General features: G+C 39.4%; 1 protein-coding gene across 1 annotated transcript in view; it reads left to right on the forward strand.

The window, feature by feature from the left end:
* Positions 1-22,501, forward strand: part of LOC116913192 (protocadherin-15-like) — a 299,819-nt gene extending 277,318 nt beyond the window's left edge. Inside the window, 3 exon segments of the mRNA XM_032917385.1 lie at positions 4,076-4,192; positions 20,002-20,142; positions 22,337-22,501. Of these exon segments, the coding sequence (XP_032773276.1) occupies positions 4,076-4,192; positions 20,002-20,142; positions 22,337-22,501 (423 nt within the window).
* Positions 22,502-26,051: the final 3,550 nt, after the last annotated feature.

The following is a 26,051-nucleotide window of genomic DNA, read 5'->3' on the forward strand; positions in this document are numbered from 1 at the left end:
ACAGCATTCTGGAATGCTATTCGAAAGTATTTTTTTCCCTCAAATCTACCCTTTGGTCTGAAAAGAAATGGTTTGCGTGATTATTTTAGGCTTTCATTTTGAAAACGAATACATAAAACTCATATTTCCTTCCATCCAGCGAACAATAACTTGAGGTCACATCTTATTTGTAAGATGCATGGATTCACATTACAAGCTTTACTGGTGGGAAAAAAAAAAAAAAAAAAACACAGTGAGAGATGCCTGGCGTTGTTTTCCTTGAAAGCCATGCCAACATTTGGAATGCTCTATTGAAATACAAAAACTAATTTTTGTTCAGATCAACAAATATAACCACAGGAAGCAAACTATAATGGGTTTTAATGATAAAATTAACTATAGGGCAGGGGAAGAAATCCTTCCTTTTGCCAATACTGCCCTCTAGTGGTAGAGTTGAGCTTTTAAATTTAACTGCGTAATAGAACATTAGCATACCAGCAGTGGGTTTTTTTTTCTCTTTGATGGCCCTGAAGCATAAAGATAATGAACTATTGATTATGCGCGTTGGCATTGCATCCCAATAAACTGTCTCACCCAAAACAGCGCATTGTGGGAGGATGATTGGCAATCGGCCGCATATTTCACCCACAATAGAGATCACAAGACTAAAACACGTAGAGTAGGCCATCAAAAGAAATACTGCTACATTATAATGGTATCGATTCATTCTTCATGCTGTCAATGGCAAGCAAAATAATGAGAAGGATAAGCAATCTCTTAATGGTCCTCTGTTATTATAACCTTTGGCGTGTGTGTAATCGGTTTATGAGGATGGATATCGAAACGCCCAGTGTGAATTCACGAAGGTGAACCTGCCCGTGCCTGCCCAGCAGAAAAGAAAAATGGGTCTTTTCTCTCCGTAGCACCAAGAACTGAATTAACGCAACTAGAAAAAATACATCCTGCTATCATCCTGCTATTCCACCAGGAGAGATCCGAATCTTCTGAAAATTTACATTTCCTTGGGCAAGAGGGATAAGCTACAAAACAAAAACAAATCACACACACACACACACACACACACACACACACAGGAACACACTGAGTCTACCAAGCTCTGGAAAGTCATGTAGTTAAACGTGTGATGTTGGGTTCTCCTTGTGTAACCTCTGGAAGTTACAGTTTAGGGATGCACATGGATTTCCATGTTTATAAAATACACTCACTAGATTAATCACTATTCTTTTTTAACTTATTTATTTATTCGCATTAGAACCCAATGTCAGCCCTCCGCCATTCCCCCTTCCCTTTCTCTTTTGAGAATGGGGAGCCCACTCTGGGTGTCACACACCCCAGTAACACAAGGCCACCTCCCACCACCACCACCTCCACCACCCTGCACATAAAGAGCCTCCAGGACTAGGCACATCTCCTCCCACTGAGGCCAGACAAAGCAGGCCATTTAGAGGTATGGGATCCAAGGGCAGGCAGGCAACAGGCTCATGGACAGGTCTGCTCCAGTTGTTGGGGAAACCCTCATGAAGACCAAGATGCTCATCTGCTACATATGTGCAGTGGGGGAGAGGGACAAGGGGATTAGGTCTAGACAGTGCTTGCTCTTTGGTTGGTGGTTCAGTCTCTGGGAGCCCCCAACAAAATCAGTGGAGAATGTGTATGCAAATGCTTCCTCCAGATCCCCAGATGAGTCCTTTACACCACTGGTTATGGGGACCCAGTGTTTCTAAATTCATTTTCTAACTCAGATTCTGCACAGCATAACTTGTAAATGGAATCTTCCTTTTAAAGGAGAGGATGTGAACACCACATGTCTGAGGACATCCTTTTTTAATTTTTTCACTTTTGCTGACTGAGCACTGTTTCTAGATAATGTCTTCACGCTCTTCTTATTTATTTGGCCTACTTTATTGTATGCATGAAAGAAAGCTTGCCTCTTTTCTCACACATAACCCACCCCAACCATTACTACAAAAAAGAGAGGTTTACAATTGGTTAATTAGTACATTTCAAGTTAGCATTGGGTGAAGGGGCGTGGTTCTGATGCTAAGGTCCTGTTCCCCAATTGGTTCTTGATTTGTCAGTAAAGAAAGCCAGGGGGACAATTGCTGGGCAGAAGATACAGGCAGGATTTCCGGGTCCCAGGAGGAAAATGCGAATGCAAGGAAAGAGAGAGAAGTTTCTGCCACGCTTTGGAGGGAGAAGAACACAGCACCATGTGAAGTCTCAGGGGTTGGGGGAGCTGGGGCCTGTGGCCACTACTACAGGTAGTTGAACATAAATGTTTGACAGAGGCTAAGTGGGACTAGCCACTGAAGTTTAGGGCAGGAGATAATAAATCAGTAAGGACACGCTTTTCCAGGAGGGAGATACCAGTGCCCAACAATTGTGCCCAAAAGGCAAGTTATAAAGAAACAAACTATCTATGTGTCTTTTGTCCGATGATTCCAGGGAAGCCAGGTGGGGATTGGTGACTCAGCCAATCCCAGAGCAAAAGCAGCAACATAAAACTACACACAACAAGTGGGTAGAAAAGATGTACCTGAACACATATGAATGAATAGAGTGTTCTACCACACTCTTTTAAGAGTGAATCTTAAAAAGGTGCCTTGGAAAAGAGCAACTGGTAATTGACAGAACTTGCATAGAGCCTAAGTGTGTTTGACCTGAAGCAGCCCAAACAGTGAAGGACGTGATACTTGATCAAACATTAAAGCAATCATTGTAGCAAATTTTATTAAGTGAGAAAAAAAGTTACAGGCAGGTCTCCCTAAATAATAAGATGGCTAAGAAAAATCTTCGTCCGCTTAGAGGAATTGATTTATTGTTTTTTGGCTCTTACGAATAACTGTATCAATTCAGACAAGCCAGTACCTGTCAGGATCACCACTTTTATTTGTCAAATTATGGTTAGGAGAGTTTTCACAGGGACATCTTTATCTGGAATCAGAAAGTATCCAATCGTATAGTATCCAGTGCTTCGTTATGGCCGTAACTTAGTGTCTACTCAATGACTGGCAGTAAGCCTTCACCAGGAGAGTGAAATGAAATCAGAGGCATATAAATGGCTTTGAAATTTAAATTAACACTGTTTTCTATCTGTAAGCCTATGTAATTGTGAATACCATTGTGCTTTGGGGAAGACTTCCTCCTCTATTTTACGTTCATTAGAACGAAAGTTGAAATAAAGAACATTTCATAGTTTGTTCATATTAAGTATGTGGGACGTTCAAACTTGTAAGGACACGGAGAAGTTTTAAAAGGAGAAACAACAAAACAAATAACAAAACATTATCTTCAATCCTGTTTCCTGGCCTGTATTTGAGGGTGATAGGGTGCAGGGTTTCTCTGTGTAGCCCTGGCTGTCCTGGAATTCTCTCTAGAAACCAGACTAGCCTGGAACTCAGAGATCCGCCTGCCTATGCCTCTCCAGTGCTGGGATTAAAAAGGTGGGCCAGAAAGAAGGGGGATAGAAGGGGAAAGGGAAGAAGGGGAAGGGGAAGGGGAGAAAAGCCACTGAGCATGGTGGCATATGTTTGTATAGTTTTGAGTAGGCAGGATTGGAGTCTCTGAGACTCATAAACTAGCCTGTCTAGCTTCCTTGGGAGTCCCAGGCCAATTAGTGACCACTCCTCAAAAAAGGAAGCGCAAGCATCCACAGAACAGCACCTGAAGTCATACTTTTAGCCTTCAAATGCACACTGGAGCACATGCTTGCCCACCCCACACACATGCAGAACTGGCACACGGGAATGCTCGTACAGTCACAGCACACAAAATTCTCTTTGCGCTTTCAAAAGTTAGAATTTGCATCATGCCTCTAGGGGTAGCCTGGTGGGAATCCCAAGCATTGCTCAAGCTGCGAAAGTGTGTGCTATTCTGAGGATGGCCTTCAGCTAATATCACACACATTGATATAGGGACCCGACTTCTCTAGGGTGTCACTTGGGAGATGAATAGTTCTGGGAGGATAAAACCAGTCCTCGTAAATAGGCTGCATGCCTTGAAGGGCCAGACGGACCTACCCCGGTTCCCTAGTCTCCTTTCGACACCACACTAAGCTCTCAATTCCACTTTACAGGACATGAATGACTACCCTCCGGTGTTTAGCAAACGCATCTACAAGGGGATGGTGGCTCCAGATGCCGTCAAGGGGACACCAATCACCACTGTTTATGCTGAAGACGCAGACCCACCAGTAAGTAGAGACGTTGGTCGATGCTCCGGGTTGAGGTTAGAAGCATCTAGATCTTGAGGACACCTCTCCTCCTTTCGGGAGTTCTTGCTTACTGACTACACATTTAACGATCATGTTTTATGTGACTGCTGGTGAAGCTAGACAGCTGAGGATAAGTGTTTTAGTTACATTTGAAATGTTTACTACTTGCCGATTTATCCAGCATTAATGATCAACCCATGCAGAACTGTTTGCATTTGGAATCATGAACCATCATGCGGGATCAACTTATTTAAGTTGAGCTTTGTATGGGAACGGTTTCATATTTATGCATTTCTGTTTTATTTATGCATGGCTATTTTATAAGCAAATGCTAAACCCCACATATAACGTATTTTTATAAACACAAATCTCAGTGTCTCTTTCAGATGTATTCAGAAGATTTTTCTTTAATCATGTAGAGCGTTGACCTATTTCTAAACATCCCAAGTTGCCAATCAAGACTGAGGGCTTTCACCTAATACATAATTATAACGGAAATGAAGAAACATTTTTCTTAATGTTGTTAAATCATTACATTTGATACAAGTCAAAAATAATACCAGTATAAAACACTCTTTATAAAACCTACAGTACTTTCCAATGTTTTTTTTTCATTTCTGAACAGAATGTTAAGATTTATATTTTTACTTTAAATGAAGTCATGCTACTAATGGGTTTCTAGAAAATACAAACATATTAAATGAGCTATTATTGAAAAATCTAAAAAGATGAAAGCCTTAAATCACGCAAGTGACTTAAAATTATTTCTTAGTGCTAATATCCATACTATTTCTAAAACAGTTTTTCACATAAAAAAAAAAATCAATGGCAGTCATAACATTTTTCAGTACCAGCAGCAACAAGCTGAACGAAGCTTGCTGCGACTATAACATCTGGTAAAAAAAAGAATTCATTATCTTTGGAAGCAATGATCTTCAGCTCAGGAACTCCTTCCCCAGGATGTTAAAACATTCTTGCAGGGGTTGGGGATTTAGCTCAGTGGTAGAGCGCTTGCCTAGCAAGCGCAAGGCCCTGGGTTCGGTCCCCAGCTCCGAAAAATAGAAAAGAAAAGAAAAGAAAAAAAAATTCTTGCAACTAGCTTATTACAGCTTGGCAAATAAGCAAAAGTTCATAGCTGCAAACACGTCAATAACAGGAAGTACCTGCTGCAAAATGTCCACTGTGATCCAATATCACACCGATATCAATGGGCGCCCACTGCCCACTGGGTTAATCAGCTTTTGCTGTCAAGAAGCTCACAATTGGGCAAGGATAGAATACAGTAGACATGATAAATGGAGAGTTTAGAAGATCATTAAGTTTAAGAGTGTAATTGATGCGTGGCCTAATGGCTCCCTCCCCCCGTACAGGATGCTCAAGGTCTCGGGGCATTTGCTTTGGCACTCATGACTTTGGTACCTAGTGAACTGATTGTTTCCGTGAGGGTGATAAATGATTTCTTGGCCAATGGTCTACTCGATTACGTTATCTTTCCTAGAAGAAGTCTCTGATTTAAACAGTTAAAGTTGTTTTTAAGACTTCTCCAGGTCTGCATGCCTGCAGGAGAAACTTTTGGTTCACATCCTCAATTCTTAGTGACTATTGTAATATCTGATATTTAATTGATGATGATGGTGGTGGTGGTGGTGGTGGTGGTGGTAATGATGGTGGTGATGGTGATGATTATAATGGTGATGGTGATGATGGTGGTGGTGGTGATGATGATGATGACAGCTTTTCAGTAGGTAAAATAAGCACTTAGATCATTCCATTGGCTGAGCATGCTGGCTTCACCCGCTGCATTTACAGACAAGAATCTAATTCTGTATCCATTGAACACTGAAACAGTGACAATGTTTCACAGTGGCTACTATTCAGGTTTTAGCTTTGTAACCATTTCTACAGATTCGCTCTGTTAAATTAAGATGCCCATGGCTTGGCTGCATCCACACTGGTGCAAAATAATAACCTGGTTCCAAGGAAATTTTCAGAAGACAAGTGCTGTATGCATAACTTTAAAACATTACAATTGATTTTTTTCTTCTCCTTTGATGTTGGTTTCATAAAATCGTGGAGTTTCCAGATATGTTTACCAGTGCTTTATCCTTTCTCATTGCTAAAGATATTCACTTACCAATAGACAATAATTTTAATTTGCTGTCCTGTAGGGTTTCTGTTCTCTATCTATTCCAGGACTTGAGCTATTACCGTTCATATATAATACTAAATTACTGCTCATATAATGCGAAATGTGTATTTGGTGACCTCTGTTCTAAAGTGTAAGACCTTTAATGGTAGGAAACCCACTCAACATTTGTATTCCCATATCTTAGTTCAGTAAATAACGGTCAGCTAGGAAAATTTGCATAATGGAATAGATAAAGGAATGTATGTATTTGCATTCTCTTCAGTGTCGGCAACTTCGCAAGATCCTTGGAAGTTTGGCCACACACACACACACACACACACACACATATGCATATGAAAACTTGCTGTCTCCAAGCTCCAGTTAGGTCGCTGAAGAACTGAAATTTAAGAATGATAGAAATGGGGTTGGGGATTTGGCTCAGGGGTAGAGCGCTTGCCTAGGAAGCGCAAGGCCCTGGGTTCGGTCCCCAGCCCCGAAAAAAAAAAGAAAAAAAAAAAAAAAGAATGATAGAAATGTATGCTTGGTGCGGCATCTGTTTAAGAGACACTGCTCTAAGTATCACAGTTGTTCAAAACATACCTTTATGTTTAGAGACTCGCCACATCTTGGTCAAGACAACCCGTTTGATTCGAAGGAAGGGAGAACCACACATCTTCAACTGTAAAGTAGTAAGAGCAAACCCTTTGAAGTGTCACAGGCAGAGGTTGAGTGCAGTCTCAGAGCCTGAGAGAACACTATTTCTGAATATAAATTAAAAATTACCAAACGCACGTTGTGCAAAATTAAAGCACTCTGGAGGGAGGAGCAATCTTCCAGGATTCTAATGCCATTGAGATTGTCTCTTCCGCTCTGCTGGGACGGCAGGATTGACATGAAGGAACGATGGATCGCTGGGAGTTAACACACACACACACACACACACACACACACACACACACACTCACACACACACACACAGAGAGAGACAGACAGACAGACAGACAGACAGACAGAGACAGAGAGAGACAGAGAGAGAGACAGAGACAGACAGAGAGAGAAAGACAGAGAGAGAGAGAGAGAGAGACAGAGAGAGAGAGAGAGAGAGAGAGAGAGACTTACCTTTTCTGTCTACTCCCTAGGGACTTCCCACTTCATGCTTACACACAGCAAAACTCCATGTGTAATTTCCACAAGCTTCTCTTGGTTATTTCTGAAGCTGCTGGCCATACTCTGTCACGTGGAATTCTGTTCGTAGGCAGGACTATAGATGCAATAGAATGTGCATCTATCAACACAGCTGTGGGACAGTTGACATGCATCAGTGACGTTGGCTATTCACCCATTTCTAAGAAATGACATAGCGTCCCATAGATGCTCAACTCCTCCAAATAACCTTTCCTTTCATGTACATGAGATTAACGAGACTCTTGTTAACGCGGGGCATTAACGAAAATGGCATAAGATTAGTAACTCACAAACTTCCTTATTTTTGAACAAATACACAGTTTTAGAGAATTATGAAAAAATCCTCATGAGAAAGAACATAACTTACTAATAGTAATTGGCTTAGAATCCATTCCTAAGTATTCTTGCAATATTTGTTTTTTGGAAGGAATAATGAGACAGTAATCACCAGGGTGATGTCTTTTATGAGGATGTGAGATTTGGCAGTTCTGGATTCAGACAAGCCACCAAGGAGTAATTTAGGGAGTGTTTGTACCTGTGTCTTTGACAGCCGTCCTCAGTTTGGGGTGTCTCTGCTCTTCTCAACACAAGGGAAAAGAAGGCCATTTATTTTATTCGTACAACCAGTGCTCTGTGCTTTATTAGACTGCTGTGATGTCACCGGGAATGCTAGCTGATTGTCATTCCTGAGAAAGCCTACCCATCACTCTGCAGCATGTGACAGCCAGCGAGTTCATAAGAGGAGGAATCCCATTTTGACTCACAGCTTGCTTCTGTATGCAACACCGAAGGCCGCCCAGACCCAGAAACGTTACAACATTGTGTTTTGACCTCCAGTTAGAGCGCCCATCTGTTTCTTTTCCTTTGGTACCTCTGCTCATCTATTTTTTACCACTCTTCATTTTCCGGCCTCTGCTGTAACATAGCATTGATTCGGAGTATTGTCAGCTTTGCCGCAGAAGTTATTAGCTACACGGTACAGAGCACGTGGAGTGTACGCAGCTCGTGGGTTCCTTCTTTTGTGGTAAAGCTGAAAACAGACACAATCATGGTCTACTCGCCCCATGAATAGTTCGTAAACACTAAGGTGACTTGGCCCATGCTCATGTCCCTTCTTCAGTTAAGGAAACTTAATTAGATGGAAAGAATGCCATTTAAATAGATGGGGGGGGTTTAAATGACAGTGAGGCATACTTAGATTTAAAGACAAAAACAATGAGAACACAAGGAAGGTTTTAGAAGAAAAGTAAGTATGATTAATATTTAGAACTGGCTTATTGATGTATTTTGAATATCTGTCATTTATGGCCTCTCTGGGGCTTACATTAGATTATGAAGCATTATACTCATATATTTTAAGTAATGTATCATGAATTTTAAGTTACTAAAAACAATTATATGATCGCTATCTTTACTTTCGGTCGATACAACAATTAATTTACAGATGAAGATGTCTCCGGTCTTATTTAGAAACTATCCAGTTTATCAAGGTTAAAGGGATACGTTTGTTTATTTTTATTGAAAATACATTCCTTTCATATACTATATCGACATTGCAGTTACCAGACTCATCTCCTCCCTAATTTTCTCTACCCCCTCCACCCTTCCAACTCCATGCTTTCTTTCTCTCTCTCTTTAAAAGAATAAACAGGCAAATGAAACAAGCACTGGGTAAAATATGACAGTTTATCATTGGAATCCGCTCATAGGATTTCCAATAGATATTAAATAGGATGCTTCATGCTGAACATTGTGACAGAAGAAGTAGGAGCGAGCCTTCTGAAAGAGATGCTTGGGCTTTTGTGACCGGGATTCTTGGCTTCAATCATCCATGTATTAGGGCAATGAAAACTTGACTCTGCTTATTTCTGGGTCACTTTTTTCCTTCCGTCATTATTTATTTGTATTGCATTTTTGTCTATTGATTTAGACTTTTTTCTAGGAACGATATTTAATTTCAGATATAGATCTAACGTGAGATGTGTTAAATTTGCCTATAAATATCCCACAGTTCTCAATTTTCTGCTGAACGTCTTACAGAGGGTCTCTATGGGAATTGTTCAGGGCATCTTAATTTTATTTCTAGGTGTTTTGAAGTGACCACACCCTTAGCACCAGTTTATGCTACAATCAAGTGAGCCCCTTCCTTTCACATACTCATCCATCTACTTCTAAACAATACATCATATTGCATATTTTCTTAGCTGAGTTCTTGAATATATAGGCTTTATTTTGTCTGTACATATGAAACATAGCTCGATAACCTCTTAAAGCCTTCTCACGTTTTCTCTTTAATACTGTATATGTGTGATCCCCACTATCTTATGTCATTTAGAATTATGTATAAAGCCAGGGAAATTTTATTATTGTTATTGTGGGTGTTTTCGTTTTTATCTGCCTGCAGAAAGTCATCTACTCACTAGCAATATAATTAGATATTGATTCGCACGTTAATATCATCCGATACTTATGAACACTTATATGTAAACTTAAAAGTTGATCAACTTGAGTTTCCAGGAGCTTCGAGGAAATGGATTTTGAATGAACCTGTGCCAGTCCCACATAGCCCACTAATGGTTTCTCATGCGTTCACTCGGCTACCCTATCCTTTGGTTCTTACACGTGGAAAAGAGAACAAAAAGGCATAGCTACATGTTAGACCTTTTAAACATCAGCTCCCCACTCCCCCCCCCTATCTCTTTAAACCTCTGTTCTTTCTGCTCCTTTGACTAGTTTAGGTTCTTAGTGCAAGCAAAATGAGATATCTTTTCTGACTTTGCATTCTTCAAACAGGAATAATTAAGTAGTATTTACCCTTGTGCATTTAATTATTTGTGTCTGCATCACACCCTCCATGTGGATCCCCACTGTTGCAAGTGGCAGGATTTCCTTGTCTTTTAAAACTGTATATGCACAACGGCCTTTGTGATATATGGATATACTTTATTGCTGTAAATATAGAACAGATCTTTACAGACTTACCCATCAGTGTACACCTAGGCTGTTACAGTCAATAGCGTTTCAGTGAACACAGGCCGCCAGCATCTCTTTGAAGGAGCCTGTTCCAAACGTCATGAGACCATCCGTAGGAATTCTTGATTTTCTTTTTAAGATTTATTTTTAGTTTTATTGATATGTATGTGTGTGAATATATAACATGTGTGCTTGTGCCCATGAAGGCCAGAAGAGGATGTTAGATCTCCTGAGGCTGGAACTATTAGGCAGCTATGAGCCACTAGAATTGCATGCTAGGAAGGAAACTCTGCTTCTTCACAAAAAGAGCAGTAATTGTTCTCCCCCACTGAGACATCTCTCCTGTCCCCCAAATTCCTGTCTTATCATTAAACACGGGAAGATTTTAGGGTTGCAGGAACAAGATCTCAAATGATCCACTCTGGTCCAGGCTCAACCTGTGGGTCATGTGATCTGTTTTGTAAGAGAAATAGGAATTTGCTGTCTTTGAAATGTGTCTCAAGCAGGACAGCTATGCCACACGGTTATTTGATATTTTGTGGAGTCAGCTTTCCCTCTATTAAGCTTATTGCCCAAGAACTTTGGTGGTAAATAACCCCAAAGTAAATGTTCTGGAGGGCTTTGATAGCTGCAGTCAGACCATAACTGCACACATACTAATTAGAACCCTCTGGCAGATGGCTATGTTACATCCAGACAGATTCGAAAAAACAAATCATTCAGACGAATTGGGTCTGACCCACAGTTCCTCTTAACATATTTAAAGGACATGCCAGCATTTTATTAGAATCACAAAAAAAAATAATTTGATAAAGTTGTCATGAATGGTGAACCAATACTAACCACATCTTAATTTCTCACATTAATTCATACCTAGAAGATTCTGTGTGGATTACACAGTTACCCAGTAAGTAAACCAAAGCTGTTCACAAAGATGCTGGGAGGAAGAAATTTTAAAACCACGTCAGGGAGAAAAAAAAATCTTTGTACATCTGCAAACAGATTACTTCGTATTTGGATTTAATGATAATGGGCTTAGTATTTCCTGATTTAATATGATCACATTAATATAAAGGGAGCTGTGTGAGTCTGAGTAATTTCTTGATAATTAGGTATTTAAAAAATAGCTAAGTGAGATGTCCCATGATGTTAGGAATCTAATTCTTTTGGCCCATTACAGTCTCATTGAAATTCCTCGTGTTTGTATGTTTGCAACGTCTTTCACACAGATCTGCCATTACTGTCTGTAGTAACTAATTATAATTTTACCATAATTAAGTTAAAACCTACCACATTTAACCCATAAGAATAGAAATCTAAAGTAAAAAAATGTACAAAATGAAAAAGTCAAATTGCTCATAATTTCTTAATATAAATTTATATTCCCCTGGCTATATTAGTTACTTCTATTGAATGGTATGGAATGGTACTGAGTTATAGTTTCTGTGAAGCCTGAACCCAGAGGGTGTACTGACACTTGGCTTTCAGTGGATTCCTTCTCATGACTCTGCCATGATTTTATGATTTTCCTACCATGATGGACTATAACCTCAATCTGAGAGAGAGAGAGAGAGAGAGAGAGAGAGAGAGAGAGAGAGAGAGAGAGAGAGAGGTGTATTTATTTTTCCATTTTTTTAAATTGGGTATTTCTTATTTAAATTTCAAATGTTATTCCCTTTCCCAGTTTCCTGTCCATCAGCCCCTAACCCCTCTCCCTCCCATGCTGTAAGGGTGTTCCCCTGCCCATCCACCTCCTCTTAACGCCCCCCCACAATCCCCTACACTGGGGGTCTAACCTTGGCAGGACCAAGGGTTTCCCTTTCCACTGGTGCCCCAACAAGGCCATCCTCTGCTACATGTGCAGGTAGAGCCATAGGTCAGTCCATGTGTAGTCTTTAGCCATGGGTAGTTGTTTAGTCCCTGAAAGCTCTGGTTGGTTGGCATTGTTGTTCTTATGGGGTTGCAAGCCCCTTTAGCTCTTTCAGTCCTTTCACTAATTCCTCCAACAGGGGTCCCATTCTCAGTTTAGTGGTTTGCTGCTAGCATTCGCTTCTGTATTTGCCATATTCTGGCTGTGTCTCTCAGGAGAGATCTATATCAGGTTCCTATCAGTCTGCACTTCTTAGCTTCATCCATCTTATCTAGTTTTGGTGGCTATATATGTATGGGGCACATGTGGGGCAGGCTCTGAATGGGTGTCCCTTCAGCCTCTGTTCTAAACTTTGCCTCCCTATTCCCTCCTAAGGGTATTCTTGTTCCCCTTTTAAAGAAGGAGTGAAGCATCCGCATTTTGGTCATCCTTCTTGAGTTTCATATATTCTGTGCATCTAGGGTAATTTGAGCATTTGGGCTAATAGCCACTTATCAATCAGTGCATAACATGTGTGTTTTTCTGTGATTGGTTTACCTCACTCAGGATGATATTTTCCAGTTCCCTCCATTTGATTATGAATTTCATAAAGACATTGTTTTGATAGCTGAGTAATATTCCATTGTGTAGATGTACCACATTTTCTGTATCCATTCCTCTGTTGAAGGACATCTGGGTTCTTTCCAGCTTCTGGCTATTATAAATAAGGCTGCTATGAACATAGTGGAGCACGTGTCTTTTGTTATGTTGGGGCATCTTTTGGGTATATGCCCAAGAGGTATAGCTGGTACCTCAGGTAGTCCAATATCCAATTTTCTGAAGAACCTCCAGACTGATTTCCAGAATCGTTGTACCAGTCTGCAATCCCACCAACAATGGAGGAGTGTTCCTCTTTTTCTATATCCTCGCCAGCATTTGCTGTCACCTGAGTTTTTGATCTTAGCCATTCTGACTGGTATGAGGCGGGATCTCAGGATTGTTTTGATTTGCATTTTCCTTATGACTAAAGATGTTGAACATTTCTTTAGGTGCTTCTCAGCCATTTGGCATTCCTCAGCTCTGAATTCTTTGCTTAGCTCTAAACCCCATTTTTTAATAGGGTTATTTGTCTCCCTGCAGTCTAATTTCATGAGTTCTTTGGATATAAGCCCTCTATCAGTTGTAGGATTGGTAAAGATGTTTTCCCAATTTGTTGGTTTCCATTTTGTCCTAACAACAGAGTCCTTTGCCTTACAGAAGCTTTGCAGTTTTATGAGATCCCATTTGTCGATTCTTGATCTTAGAGCATAAGCCATTGGTGTTTTGTTCAGGAAATTTTCTCCAGTGCCCATGTGTTCGAGATGCTTCCCCATTTTTTCTTCTATTAGTTTGCGTGTATCTGGTTTGATCTGGAGGTCCTTGATCCACTTGGACTTAAGCTTTGTACAGGGTGATAAGAATGGATCAATCTGCATTCTTCTACATGTTGACCTCCAGTTGAGTCAGCACCATTTGCTGAAAATGCTATCTTTTTTCCATTGGATGGTTTTGGCTCCTTTGTCAAAACTCAAGTGACCATAGGTGTGTGGGTTCATTTCTGGGTCTTCAATTTTATTCCACAGGTCTATCTGCCTGTCTCTGTACCAATACCATGCAGTTTTTATCACTATTTCTCTGTAATAGTGCTTGAGCCTCAGGGATAGTGATTCCCCTGAAGTCCTTTTATTGTTGAGGATAGTTTTAGCTATCCTGGGTTTTTTGTTATTCCAGATTAATTTGAAAATTGTTCTGTCTAACTCTATGAAGAATTGGATTTAAATTTTGATGGGGATTATATTGAATCTGTAGATTGCTTTTGGTAAAATGGCCATTTTTACTATATTAATCCTGCCAATCCATGAGCATGGGAGATCTTTCCATCTTCTGAGGTCTTCTTCAATTTCTTTCTTCACAGGCTTGAAGTTCTTATCATACAGATCTTTCACTTGCTTGGTTAAAGTCACACCGAGGTACTTTATATTATTTGGGTTTATTATGAAGGGTGTCCTTTCCCTAATTTCTTTCTCGGCTTGTTTCTCTTTTGTGTAGAGGAAGGCTACTGATTTATTTGAGTTAATTTTATACCCAGCCACTTTGCTGAAGTTGTTTATCAGCTTTAGTAGTTCTCTGGTGGAACTTTTGGGATCACTTAAATATACTATCATATCATCTGCAAATGGTGATATTTTGACTTCCTCATTTCCAATCTGTATCCCCTTGACCTCCTTTTGTTGTCTGATTGCTCTGGCTAGAACTTCAAGAACTATATTGAATAAGTAGGGAGAGAGTGGGCAGCCTTGTCTAGTCCCTGATTTTAATTGGATTGCTTCAAGTTTCTCTCCATTTAGTTTAATGTTAGCCACTGGTTTGCTCTATATGGCTTTTACTATGTTTAGGTATGGACCTTGAATTCCTGTTCTTTCCAGTACTTTTATCAAGAAGGGGTGTTGAATTTTGTCAAATGCTTTCTCAGCATCTAATAAACTGATCATGTGGTTTTTATCTTTCAGTTCGTTTATATAGTGGATTATGTTGATGGTTTTCCTTATATTAAACCATCCCTGCATACCTGGGATGAATTCTACTTGATCATGATGGATGATTGTTTTGATGTGCTCTTGGATTCGGTTTGCCAGAATTTTATTGATTATTTTTGCGTCGATATTCATAAGGGAAATTGGTCTGAAGTTCTCTTTCTCAATATCTCTTTAGGTACTTCTCAGCCATTCAGTATTCCTCAGCTGAGAATGTTTTGTTTAGCTCTGTACCCATTTTTAATAGGATTATATGGCTCTCTGGAGTCCAACTTCTTGAGTTCTTTGTATAATTTGGATATTAGCCCTCTAGTGTGTGTATTTATAAAAGAAAAAAAAAAACAAAGACAAAGACACCCTTCCGTCATGATAAGATTCATTTGTTTGAGCCTATACCCTATAGATTTATCATATTACATTGCCTGCATATCTATAGTAAATAGAACTGCAAACAGAATGGAAACAGTGTAAGTAAAACTTTTGTTTGCATACCATATTCTTGTTCTTTTCATAATGACACTATGTATACTGGCTGGTTTGGGGTGTCAACTTGACACAAACTGGAGTTACCACAGAGAAAGGAGCCTCCCTTGAAGAAATGTCTCCTTGAGACCCAGCTGTAAGGCATTTTCTCAATTAGTGGTCAAGGGGGAAGGGCCCCTTGTGGGTGGTACCATCCTTAGGCTGGTGGTCTTGGGTTCTATAGGAGCGCAAACTGAGCAAGCCAGGGGAAGCAAGCCAGAAAGTAACATCCCTCCATGGCCTCTGCATCAGCTCCTGCTTCCTGACCTGCTTGAGTTCCAGTCCTGACTTCCTTTGGTGATGAACAGCAGTGTGGAAGCGTGAGCTGAATAAACCCTTTCCTCCCCAACTTGCTTCTTGGTCATGATGTTTGTGCAGGAATAGAAACCCTGACTAAGACACCATGGAAACTATGCTTTACCAGCCTAGAACCATCTCAAGTGGGATTTCCTACAGCATCAACTTCTTCCTTAAGCAAGATTGTAAATTGTTTTACCATGTTATTCACATATTAGTGAGATTTTTTTAAATTATTTTATAATTACTAAGTGAATTTCACATCTAAGGGCTATATTTAAATATAAAAGACATCTGATGACTTTGGCATTTAGCTGAGACGCTTTCAGGAAATGAATTCATTTTTAAAACCCTGGTTTCATCATTTGTAAAATACGAATGCAGAGTCCTCAATTTATTTCAGATGTGAATATGAGGATAAATATAACACACACATTCTGATATTTTGTAAAATTTCAGGTTGTTTGCTAAAGAAGCAACATTTTCAGTGTATAAGAAAACGTGCATAAACTACAGATTAAGTTTAAAATAACATGCCTCTTTCACCATACTCCTAAGTGGCTGGATGTCCCTTCAGCCACTGGAAGAATTTATGATTCACATGTAAAATGACTAGGGAGGTGATAGCTCTTTAACCTTCTCAAAGGATGTCACTAGTGTTGTGTATTTAAATATCTATCATCAGAGCACCCGGGTGTGGTCAACACCAATAACCCTTAATTCTCTAACTTGTTCAGTCAAAAGTTCCTTGAATGCACACAGGGCAGAATGTCCTGGAAGTGGTTCAGATGCAGTCACTACCCCCGTGAAGCCTGTATTGTTACTCATATGGCAAATAGTATACATTTGCATAGTACTGGAGTTACTATGACTACAATAAATGACAGCAACATTGCAAGAAAGGGGATGGACTTTACAGTTACAGAGGGTTTGGTTCATCATGGCAGGCAGTGCAAGTGAAGAAATACAGTTCACAAGATGAAAATGTGGGAGTGACTTATGGCAGATGAGGTAACAGAGAAGCACACAAGAGCTGGCTAGACATACGATCCAAGGGAATTCTCACAGTGACTTTCTCCCACCAGTGAAGTAATAACTCCAAATTCTACATACTCCCCAAGCAGAGCCAGCAGCCTAGAGCAAATACATTTACTGCCTGAGCCTGAAAGGGAAATTTCAGGTGCAGAGTATAGATTGTGCTTCTGTCCCCTCAAAGGTCCTTGACTACCTCATAATCCTAGTAAATTCAGTCTAACTCTAAGGAACCCCATAATCTTAAAAATTCTAATAGTGTTCTGGGTGTGGTAGCATGTGACTTTAATTCTAGTACTCAGGAGACACAGACAAGAAGATCATTGTGAGTTAAAGGCCAAAAAGTTCTACATAGTAAGTTCTTGGTCAACCAGAACTACACTGAGAGAATTTGTCTTAAAATAACAACAATATACTGTAACAGCATTAAAAAGTCTAATACACGGCAAAGTCATGTATGAGCCTTTATGGATTAATAATACAAATAATAAAGTTATATTCTTTCAATATACAACAGAAATACATGCACCAAGTGGATGCTGTGAAGTTCTTTTGCCAACTCAAATTGTAGCTACTTGTCCTCTTATCATGGCTACAATGGCCTCTGAGTAGGAGTGGTCTGAGGTGGAAACGATACTTGGTAAACATAACATTCACCTGCACTCCTTTTCAAAGCAAAAACCCAAATCAGTTTGCAGTCCTATACCCTAGAGAAATGGTTGTCAACTTTCCTGGTGCTGTGACCCTTTAATATAACTCCACATGTGCTGCCAATACCCAACCATAAAATTATCTCAATGCTACTTTGTAACTGTAAATTTTGCTGCTGTTATGAATCATAATGTAACTATCTGATATGCAGGAGATCTGATAAAGCAGTCACAACCCACATATTGTGTTTCTTTCTCCCTGAAATAACTTCAGGACACATTTCCTATTATTCCAGTGTTCCTATGCTCCTTCACATTTAAAAATCTCGAACTTCTTTGTCTACCACTGCAAAAGAGTTCGTCTTCAGCCAAAATGCGTGTTTCACAGATTTTTTCTGCTTCACCCGTGGCTCCAAGCTCTCATTGTATGTCTGGTTAGTAGAAAGGAGCAGTAACTATGCCACGGATAAGATGCTGTGCTGTCATAAAATATAATCTGCTAAGCTAATAAATTTATTAAATTTTGGTTCTTCCTCACTCTAAATTTGAAGGCATGGGAAGATTATAGCACAGATAGCCTACTCTAATAACAATGTCTATTCTCCTCGGAAACTTTATGTGCATGGTACTTATTCTCTGCATTTGCATTGCCAAACCCATGTGGATAAGCTTAGTTCCAGCAATGACCCCACTCCTGGTACTAAGTTTATGCATTAACTGCTGGTGCACCTAACATAATAACTTCAAAAGTATTTAGGCTTTTATTCCTTGTCAAATGTGCTAAACAAATCCTCATAGTAATGTGAACACATGATCAAAAGCATGTGAGTGTATCACAGTGGGCAAGAAAATGATAGCAAAATAGAAAGTAATGCCTTCAAATACACATTCTCAAGGCCAGTGGCCAATGGCTAGAACTGTCCCCTAAAGTTCCCATGGTCTCCAAAATTATGCCTGAAAGTTCGGGGATATGAGCTTTCAAAACATGAGCTTGTAGGAGATATTTCATATTTATACCATTGCAATAAATAAACAGAAAAGTGCGGTATTATCTCAGGTAGAACTGGTGAATAAAAATAGCTCAGAGGCATATCTGAAATGGAGCCAGGGAGTCATGAGCACAGATTCAGAAAGTGAGATTCAGGAATACAGCGAAGGCACTCAAGCATAAATTGCAGCAATGTCTGAAGCAGAAATGAATAGTGAGTTCAAGTTAGATTTTCTTTTAAACGAGTTATTTTCAGGATTTTGTATCAGTGCATGAACAGTCCAGATATGTATGTGTGAATGAAAGCAACAGAAGGTTCTGAACAGCTTCTATGAGAATTAATTCTCTCTCACTCTGAAGCTCTGGTTCCCACTCCCCCTCCCCATCTTGGTTTTCTCACTCTGCATTCCAGAACATCCTGAAACTCTCTAGGTAGTATGAGTTGGCCTCTTTGTTGTTGTTGTTGTTGTTTTGAAACAGAAAAGGGATATGCTACCACTTTATTTTTGTTCTTAATTTTTATACCTTGTCAAAAAAATATGGACTTATTGCAATTGCAATTATCATCAGGTAGAGTCATTACAGAAGGATAATTGACTACATGATTTTCTAAACACTTTTACCTTCCACAAGTTGATAATAAGTTTAAAGCAATCGTTGATGTCAGAGGTCAATAAGGTTTAAGGAATTACAACAGAATTGTTTCCATGTCTTTCCATTAAGACTAATACCTGACTAAACATTCCTTATCTTTTTCTAGCTTCACGAGTTCATTATAAATGGTTTTGCTTTTTGTTTTTTTGCTTTCTGCTTCTTGGTTTTTTTTGTTTTTTTTGTTTTGTTTTGTTTTGTTGTTGATGATGATGATGCTTTTTTTTGTTTTGTTTTGTTTTGATATTTTGGCTTGGCCACTTAAATCACAGTGGTTGGTTCTTTTTCTTTGAACTCAATAGTGCTGAGTTTGCAAGTGTGAGCCACGACCCTCTCAGCCTGAGATTGTCTATGTTTTTAATCAGACAAGTTTAATAGATTGAAAACAAAGAGCTAGATCTGTGACCAACTACAGAAAAAAGTGGCTATAAAAGATGGAAGAGAATCAGAACATGAGTTGCCCACAGAAGACGTGACCATGGTAAAAGTTGGTTGTAGATTCATGGGTGAAGAGATCGGTGAGCGTTCTGAGTCTTGGGTATTATACCCTTTTGTACTAGTGTGGCCATTTATCTTTGATGGAGGTGCACACAAGCAAGAAGAATGCAGCATTTCTGCATTTAGATTAGCATAATTAAGTGTGAAACAGTTGTGGCGGAAAATACAATATCGAAAACACAGCAGGTATTTAGAGAAGAAGACAGTACGTGGACCAAAAGATGGCTGTAGCAATAAAGTGATTTTTCCCCGCACAGAAATCATTTTACACGGCACACTTCATTGATTCAGATTGAGTTGTGCACAGAAAGAAATACCTCAGACATTTTAACTCTTGGTGTATGGAATTTTTCTTTTCCACAAAGCCACTCATTGTGAGAGTCAGTTTATCTCTACTGGTGCTTTTTCCAGTCATCCTGATTGATCAGTTATTCCATTTCAGGGGTTGCCAGCGAGTCGGGTGAGGTACCGAGTGGATGATGTGCAGTTTCCATACCCAGCCAGTATTTTTAACGTAGAGGAAGATTCTGGAAGAGTAATAACCCGTGTTAATCTTAATGAAGAGCCTACAACAATTTTTAAGGTCGGTGTGCCATTTTCTTTGTAACGTCTATTTGACATTCAGCCCCGAGCGTTTCATTTAATGGTTGTCAATACGATTTCTTTCTATTTTTCTCACCTTTAATTTTTAAAAAGAATGAGTTAGTAGTTTACTTGTTTGGCATGAATAGATGCAACTCTTTGATCTTATAATAAAGTCTATGTTTTTCAATAATCATAATATTCAGTCCATATTCAATTATATACTGTCTATACCGATCAACACAGTGAACAGTTTTATTCTAATGGCTGTACAGTGCTCTGCTGTGCAGGTAAACCACTACATTTTTCTTTGTTTTCTTTGTATTTCTAATGCCACAATAATAGATGGGCTGCTACTATGATTTTTACAGCAAGTAATTCCATTGTTCTCAAACTACTTGTGTGAATCTCATCTTCTGCCTGCTCACAAGCATAAGCGCCCACAAGTATAACTGTAGAAGCAGATAATGATAGAAAATTTGAAAAAAATATCCATTAATCTCCACTGAGTTACTTTGTACTAAGAAGCTATGTGCAGCTTTAACTTTTTCAAAGCCCACTTTTAATGATGGTCCTTAAACATCTTAACCCATCACTCACCAGAGATAGTAGAAAGGGTTATTAGGATATGGGGGGGAGTGGACCTATTTAGACATGGTTCTTTGGAGCAAATCTCATCCGAGTCGTCAGGGAATCAGCATTTCAGTTCACAGGTCATCAGCCACAGCTCCACCCACTTGCAAACACTTTAAGATCTACCAGCAGTCCAGTTAGGTAGTGTCAGGATAGCAGCAGTGGTGGCCATGACCTAGCAGGAGCAGCCAGGCCTCAGCTGAATTGTCCTGAGTCAGCAGGAGGAATCAGGACCACCTGGAACACCAGGAGAAGAAGTTCTCAGCTGTCCCTGTCTGGACAAAGCAAAGATCAGCTAAGACTGAAGACCCAAGAAGCCTCGCACAGCTAGCTCTCTCTACAAGCAAGCCCCTCTCACAGTCCCTTGAGTCCTGTTTATACTCCCTCCAAAAACCATGTGTCCTCCATGGGTCTTGCCTCACCACGTGTTTTGTCTCAGCATGTGAGTCTGTCTCAGCTGACGTCACTCTGCCAATCAGCGTTTGTGTCCTTAGAAGTAGCCCCAGCACACCACCAGAAGTTTCTTTGGTGCTTTTCTCTCTATGGAGTCAGAACAAACGGAGCTCAACATCACAGCGTAAGGCGGACCAATACATGCGTGTCATTAGCGAAGAATCCTTCCTCACTTGTCCTTTCGCATGCTTGCTTTAGCAGAACATCCTTCCGCCTGTGTCTGCTTCAGCACAACATTTCTTCACGAGTCTGCCTTAGTGAAACATCTTTTCACCTGTGTCCACTTCAGGAAAACATTCTTCATGTGTGTGCCCCAGCAAAACACTATCTGCTATAATTGATTTTAAAGAACCTTTAAGTTTCCACCTCAGCGATGATTTTCACAAGAATATAGACCTCTGTGAAGATGTTTGAAATGTTTTAACGTAAATATTAGAACACTTCTTTGTTTGTTATGGTTAGTGAAAGGACCAATTAACATTGCCGTAATAATATGTAGTTATCGCCTCAAGGGACTAAAATTCCTCTCAGTTTATGTATTTGAATAATTCCCACTGTGTGTTATATGATCTTGGCTTTATTTGGGCTAATTGTTTTCAGAGATTATATAACAAATGTTAAACTACAAAGATTGCCAATTTTATTCTCTAGAGAGAAACACTTCTGCTCTTTATAGTGAGAAAACTCACTGAAAAATTAATTTTTCTTTTTAAGTAAGCTAATTATCTTTTTTGCTGCTGATACCACTGGATTTAACATCTTTTAAGTAAGTGTGTTGGTGCTATAAAAGTATATTTTTCTTTTAGGCAGCATTGAACATAGAAAACCATTTAGAGTTACATAAATAGAGCATCATCCATATACTTTACTAGCAGTTGGTATTTTTTAAAAGAGTTAGTAGCTTATTTGATTACACTACCTAACAGGATGTTTCTGAAGAGGGAATTGGGTATACTCTAATACAATATCCCTTTCCTTAAAGGGAGGGGCTAAATGATCACTTCCTCCCACAAGTGAAACAAACAACAAAATAGCAGAATCTTTGATGCAGTGGGTAGCGACATTTTCTCCTGTTTATAATCCCTATGCGGATTCTGTTACTTTTTTAGCTGGTGGTTGTGGCTTTTGATGATGGTGAGCCTGTGATGTCCAGCAGTGCCACTGTGAGAATTCTTGTCTTACATCCTGGAGAGATCCCACGCTTCACCCAAGAGGAATACAGGTATGAATTTCTATCAGGTGTTAAAACACCAAGCTTCTTCAGTGTGCTTTAGAGGCACTCTCAAAATTGATCTGAGTTTACCAGTGGTGTTGGTTTTCTAATTCTAGCTTGATTTTAAAATTAGAACGAAACCTTTAAAGATTTACCATAACTAACAAGAGTTTAGTATGAAGTGCTTTCGCAATGCTTCAGTGAACACCTGATCCATTCTAAATCATAAAGGAGCTTTGTTGAAATATAATCGCATAGTTCTAAGTCATTAATGAACCCAACGGTGAAAAATAGATTTTTAGTTTCCATAGATGCCAGTACAATGTGACCTCTACCTCTGATGTATGATCTACAGCAACACTTCCCAAGTCATCTGGTGTGTCTCTTAATACTATGTTATATACTATAGCAAGGACACCTTCAACTCATCAAGTGACAGGAAAATAATTCAGAATAACCAATGAACTGAGACAGTCTAGGGAAAGTTGGCGAGTGTTAGAAAATGCCTCGTAGGTCAGAAGCTTCTTGCATTTGCTCTCATGTTGGCACCAACTGATTGGCTGCATTTTTTATTTCTAAGTTACCTATTTCATTAATAGACTCTCAGTTAGGTTTTTATCCATATTCAGACAGGCTATGAAACTCTAACTTATCCATTAGGCAAAATATTTTCATTTTTAAAATTTACTATTAAGCAGGGCACTTAAAAATGAAAGCAAACATGTCCTAGAATTCCTTTTTCAGTGGTCATGGCTGTCCAAGATTCTTTGAGGTACCAGCATGATCAAGCTAAGGTTCTTATCCTGTCTTATCCTAGAAATACCTTCCTGCTTTGTCTTTACATGGAAAACAAAACTCTTTATAAACTCTCACATGGCACAGATGTTTATGTGCACATATATGATATGCATATATGCATACACACACATATATATATATATATATGTATATATATATATATATATATATATGGTTTATAATTCTGTTACCATCAACCATTCTTGAGCTTTACTCATCTAACATCTAGTTTGTCTTAAGGGAGACTAGATTGCTAAAATATCCTTGGATCCAATGTCAACTCTATCCTATCTTGTTGATCCCAATGCTGACACTGAGTAATGGATAGGGAACAGGTGCCCTTATTTGGGTAAATAACAGCTACATTACCTCCAGGACAGGTAGAAGATGGTAGATATCCTCAAATACACAATCATGAAGCAACTGGACAATACAGCAAGCCAGTAAGCAGCACCTATCCATGGCCTCTGCATCAGCTCCTGCCTCCAGGTTCCTGCCCTGTTTGAGTCTACCCTTTGACCACCCTTGATGATGGTCTGTGATGAGAACTATAAGCTGAAATAAACCCTTTCTTCCAGGGTTGTTTATGGTCATAATATTTAATCACAGCAATAGAAAACCCACCTAAGACATTATATTTTCCCCATATTTGCTGGTGCCCTTACAGCAATGAAATTCTAGTAAATGAAATTTCCACCTTTCTTCTCCTGACTGTTTACCTTAATTCTAGTCCATCCTAGAAAACTCTAAAAGGGGGAAAAAGAACAACAAACAAACCACAGCTGGTGGTAGAGTGAGCAACTTTTTCCCTTGTGTAAGCTCAGGACATCCTGCTCTTCCTCTGGGCCCCAGCCTGGGCTTGGCTTATTTCCTGTTAGTACAGGTATGCCTCAGATTCTCAGAGAAACATGCTGATTCTTTTCTTCTTCAGGACAAAGTCATGATGAGAATCTGGCCATTACTCCTTTAGCTTTCTTTTCTATATGTCCTTGTTCAATACCAACTTTGAAAACCACAACTGTTGTGCTCAATAAATAATTAAGCATTTCCTACTGTGTCTGAATATAAATACTAACCGCAAATAGATTCTATTAATAAAATTGTGAGCTCAGAGAACAAAAAAATTGCCAATTATCTACTGCCATAATTAAAAGAAGTCACAAGACCTATACAAGGGTTCTGGCCTTCAAGAAATTCCCAACAACTACAAACTCTCTGGTTCTCTCAATTCTTTGTTGTTCTGAATCAGAAAGGAGATTTGACAGTCTCATTATTTATTGTTTATGGATAGAAACCCACATAAGACTCAGTGAAACAGGTGGAGTAGAATTCAGTACTGAAAACAATGACCTGGCTTTCTATCAGAACTCAGAAAATTTGGAAAGCAAAAACAGTAATAGCAAATATGAGCAGAAGTCATTTCTTTGGTGACAGACACCAACATCCAGGCTCCTTGGGGAAAATTCATTCCTAATGAATGATCGGATTTAAAGACAAATTCTTCCTTTATCTCAGGAATCTAAGCTGAACTCTTGATAATCATGGCACCATCTCCACTGTCCCTACTGTTCTGTATCTACTGGAACTGCCCCTTTCATTACTCAGTCTCCTAAGAGGGAAACTCAGAGACACGAATGGCCACGCAATTGAAAGCCACATACTTGCCCCACTTGTCAATAGGTACTAAGTGCATCTCTGTTCATGGCAGCCCGAAAGTGGAGATTTTAGAAACCGGGTACCCAGGGACCTTCTGTTTTGATTTTTAATTCTGTTTAGCCCACAGCCTGTGGGGTAGCGCCAACCACTATCAAGACAGGTCTCTTTCCATTGCAGAATCCTCTCTGTAATTGCTCTCAGGTTCACACCCAGAAATATGCTCTCTTCATATCCTAGGACACCTCAATCTAACCAGGTTTAAAACAAGATTAGACATAGAATGATGCAGTACACCACCGCGAGGATGTTAACGCTCCATTCTGGCCTCTATCCTCATCTGCCTTCTTCTACTTTTCCCTAGAACAAAGCTTTTAAATATCTAGATGTACTTTCATTGCTAAAACACATCCTGCCTTCAAAATCTTTCCAAATTATTGCTTGTTTCTTTTAATTTCTTATCTCGCCCTACCCTTTTGCAATGAATAAAGTTCAAGTAATAGCACCTACATTGAGGGCCATAAGTTATTAGGGAGTGTGTGTGTGTGTGTGTGTGTGTGTGTGTGTGTGTGTGTGTGTGCATATGTGTGTGCATGTGCATATGTGTGAGTGAAATGTAGCCTCGTATCTTTATTTAAACTATTTCTCACAGTTTGCCTTGTATTTAAAAGTAGAATCCCCTTCTAAAAATCGATTCTCATGTCATAGTTGGCTTCTAAAAACTTTTCTCATGTCATAATTGGTCTGTTTATGATAGAGGGTCCACATGTGTCACTGTGTGAATGTTTCTGAAGTCAATTCTTTCCTCTCACTTCTTTGTGGGTTTGGGGATCAAACTCAAGTCCCCAGGTTTACAAAGGGAAACACTTTTCCCCATTAAACCATCTCACTGGCCTGAGCTATCTAAATTGTTCACTTGTAAAGAGCGTGCCTCTTTCAATCTTGGAACCAATGTGAATGTTAAAGAGTTGTTCGTGGATCAGTTCTACAGCAACTGGATTTGCTTTCTTAAATTATTCCTGATATTTTCTTAGAGCTTTCATCCATTTCATTATTCCTCCCCTCTGCCAAGTAGTATGACTAAAACTGAGTTAAAAACCTTGTATGAGAGAATATGGGGTAATACCGTATACTATCCATTAATGGTAGTTATTCTGAGA

Source organism: Rattus rattus, chromosome 12 (genome assembly GCF_011064425.1).
Source record: "Rattus rattus isolate New Zealand chromosome 12, Rrattus_CSIRO_v1, whole genome shotgun sequence".
Taxonomy (NCBI): Eukaryota; Metazoa; Chordata; class Mammalia; order Rodentia; family Muridae; genus Rattus; species Rattus rattus.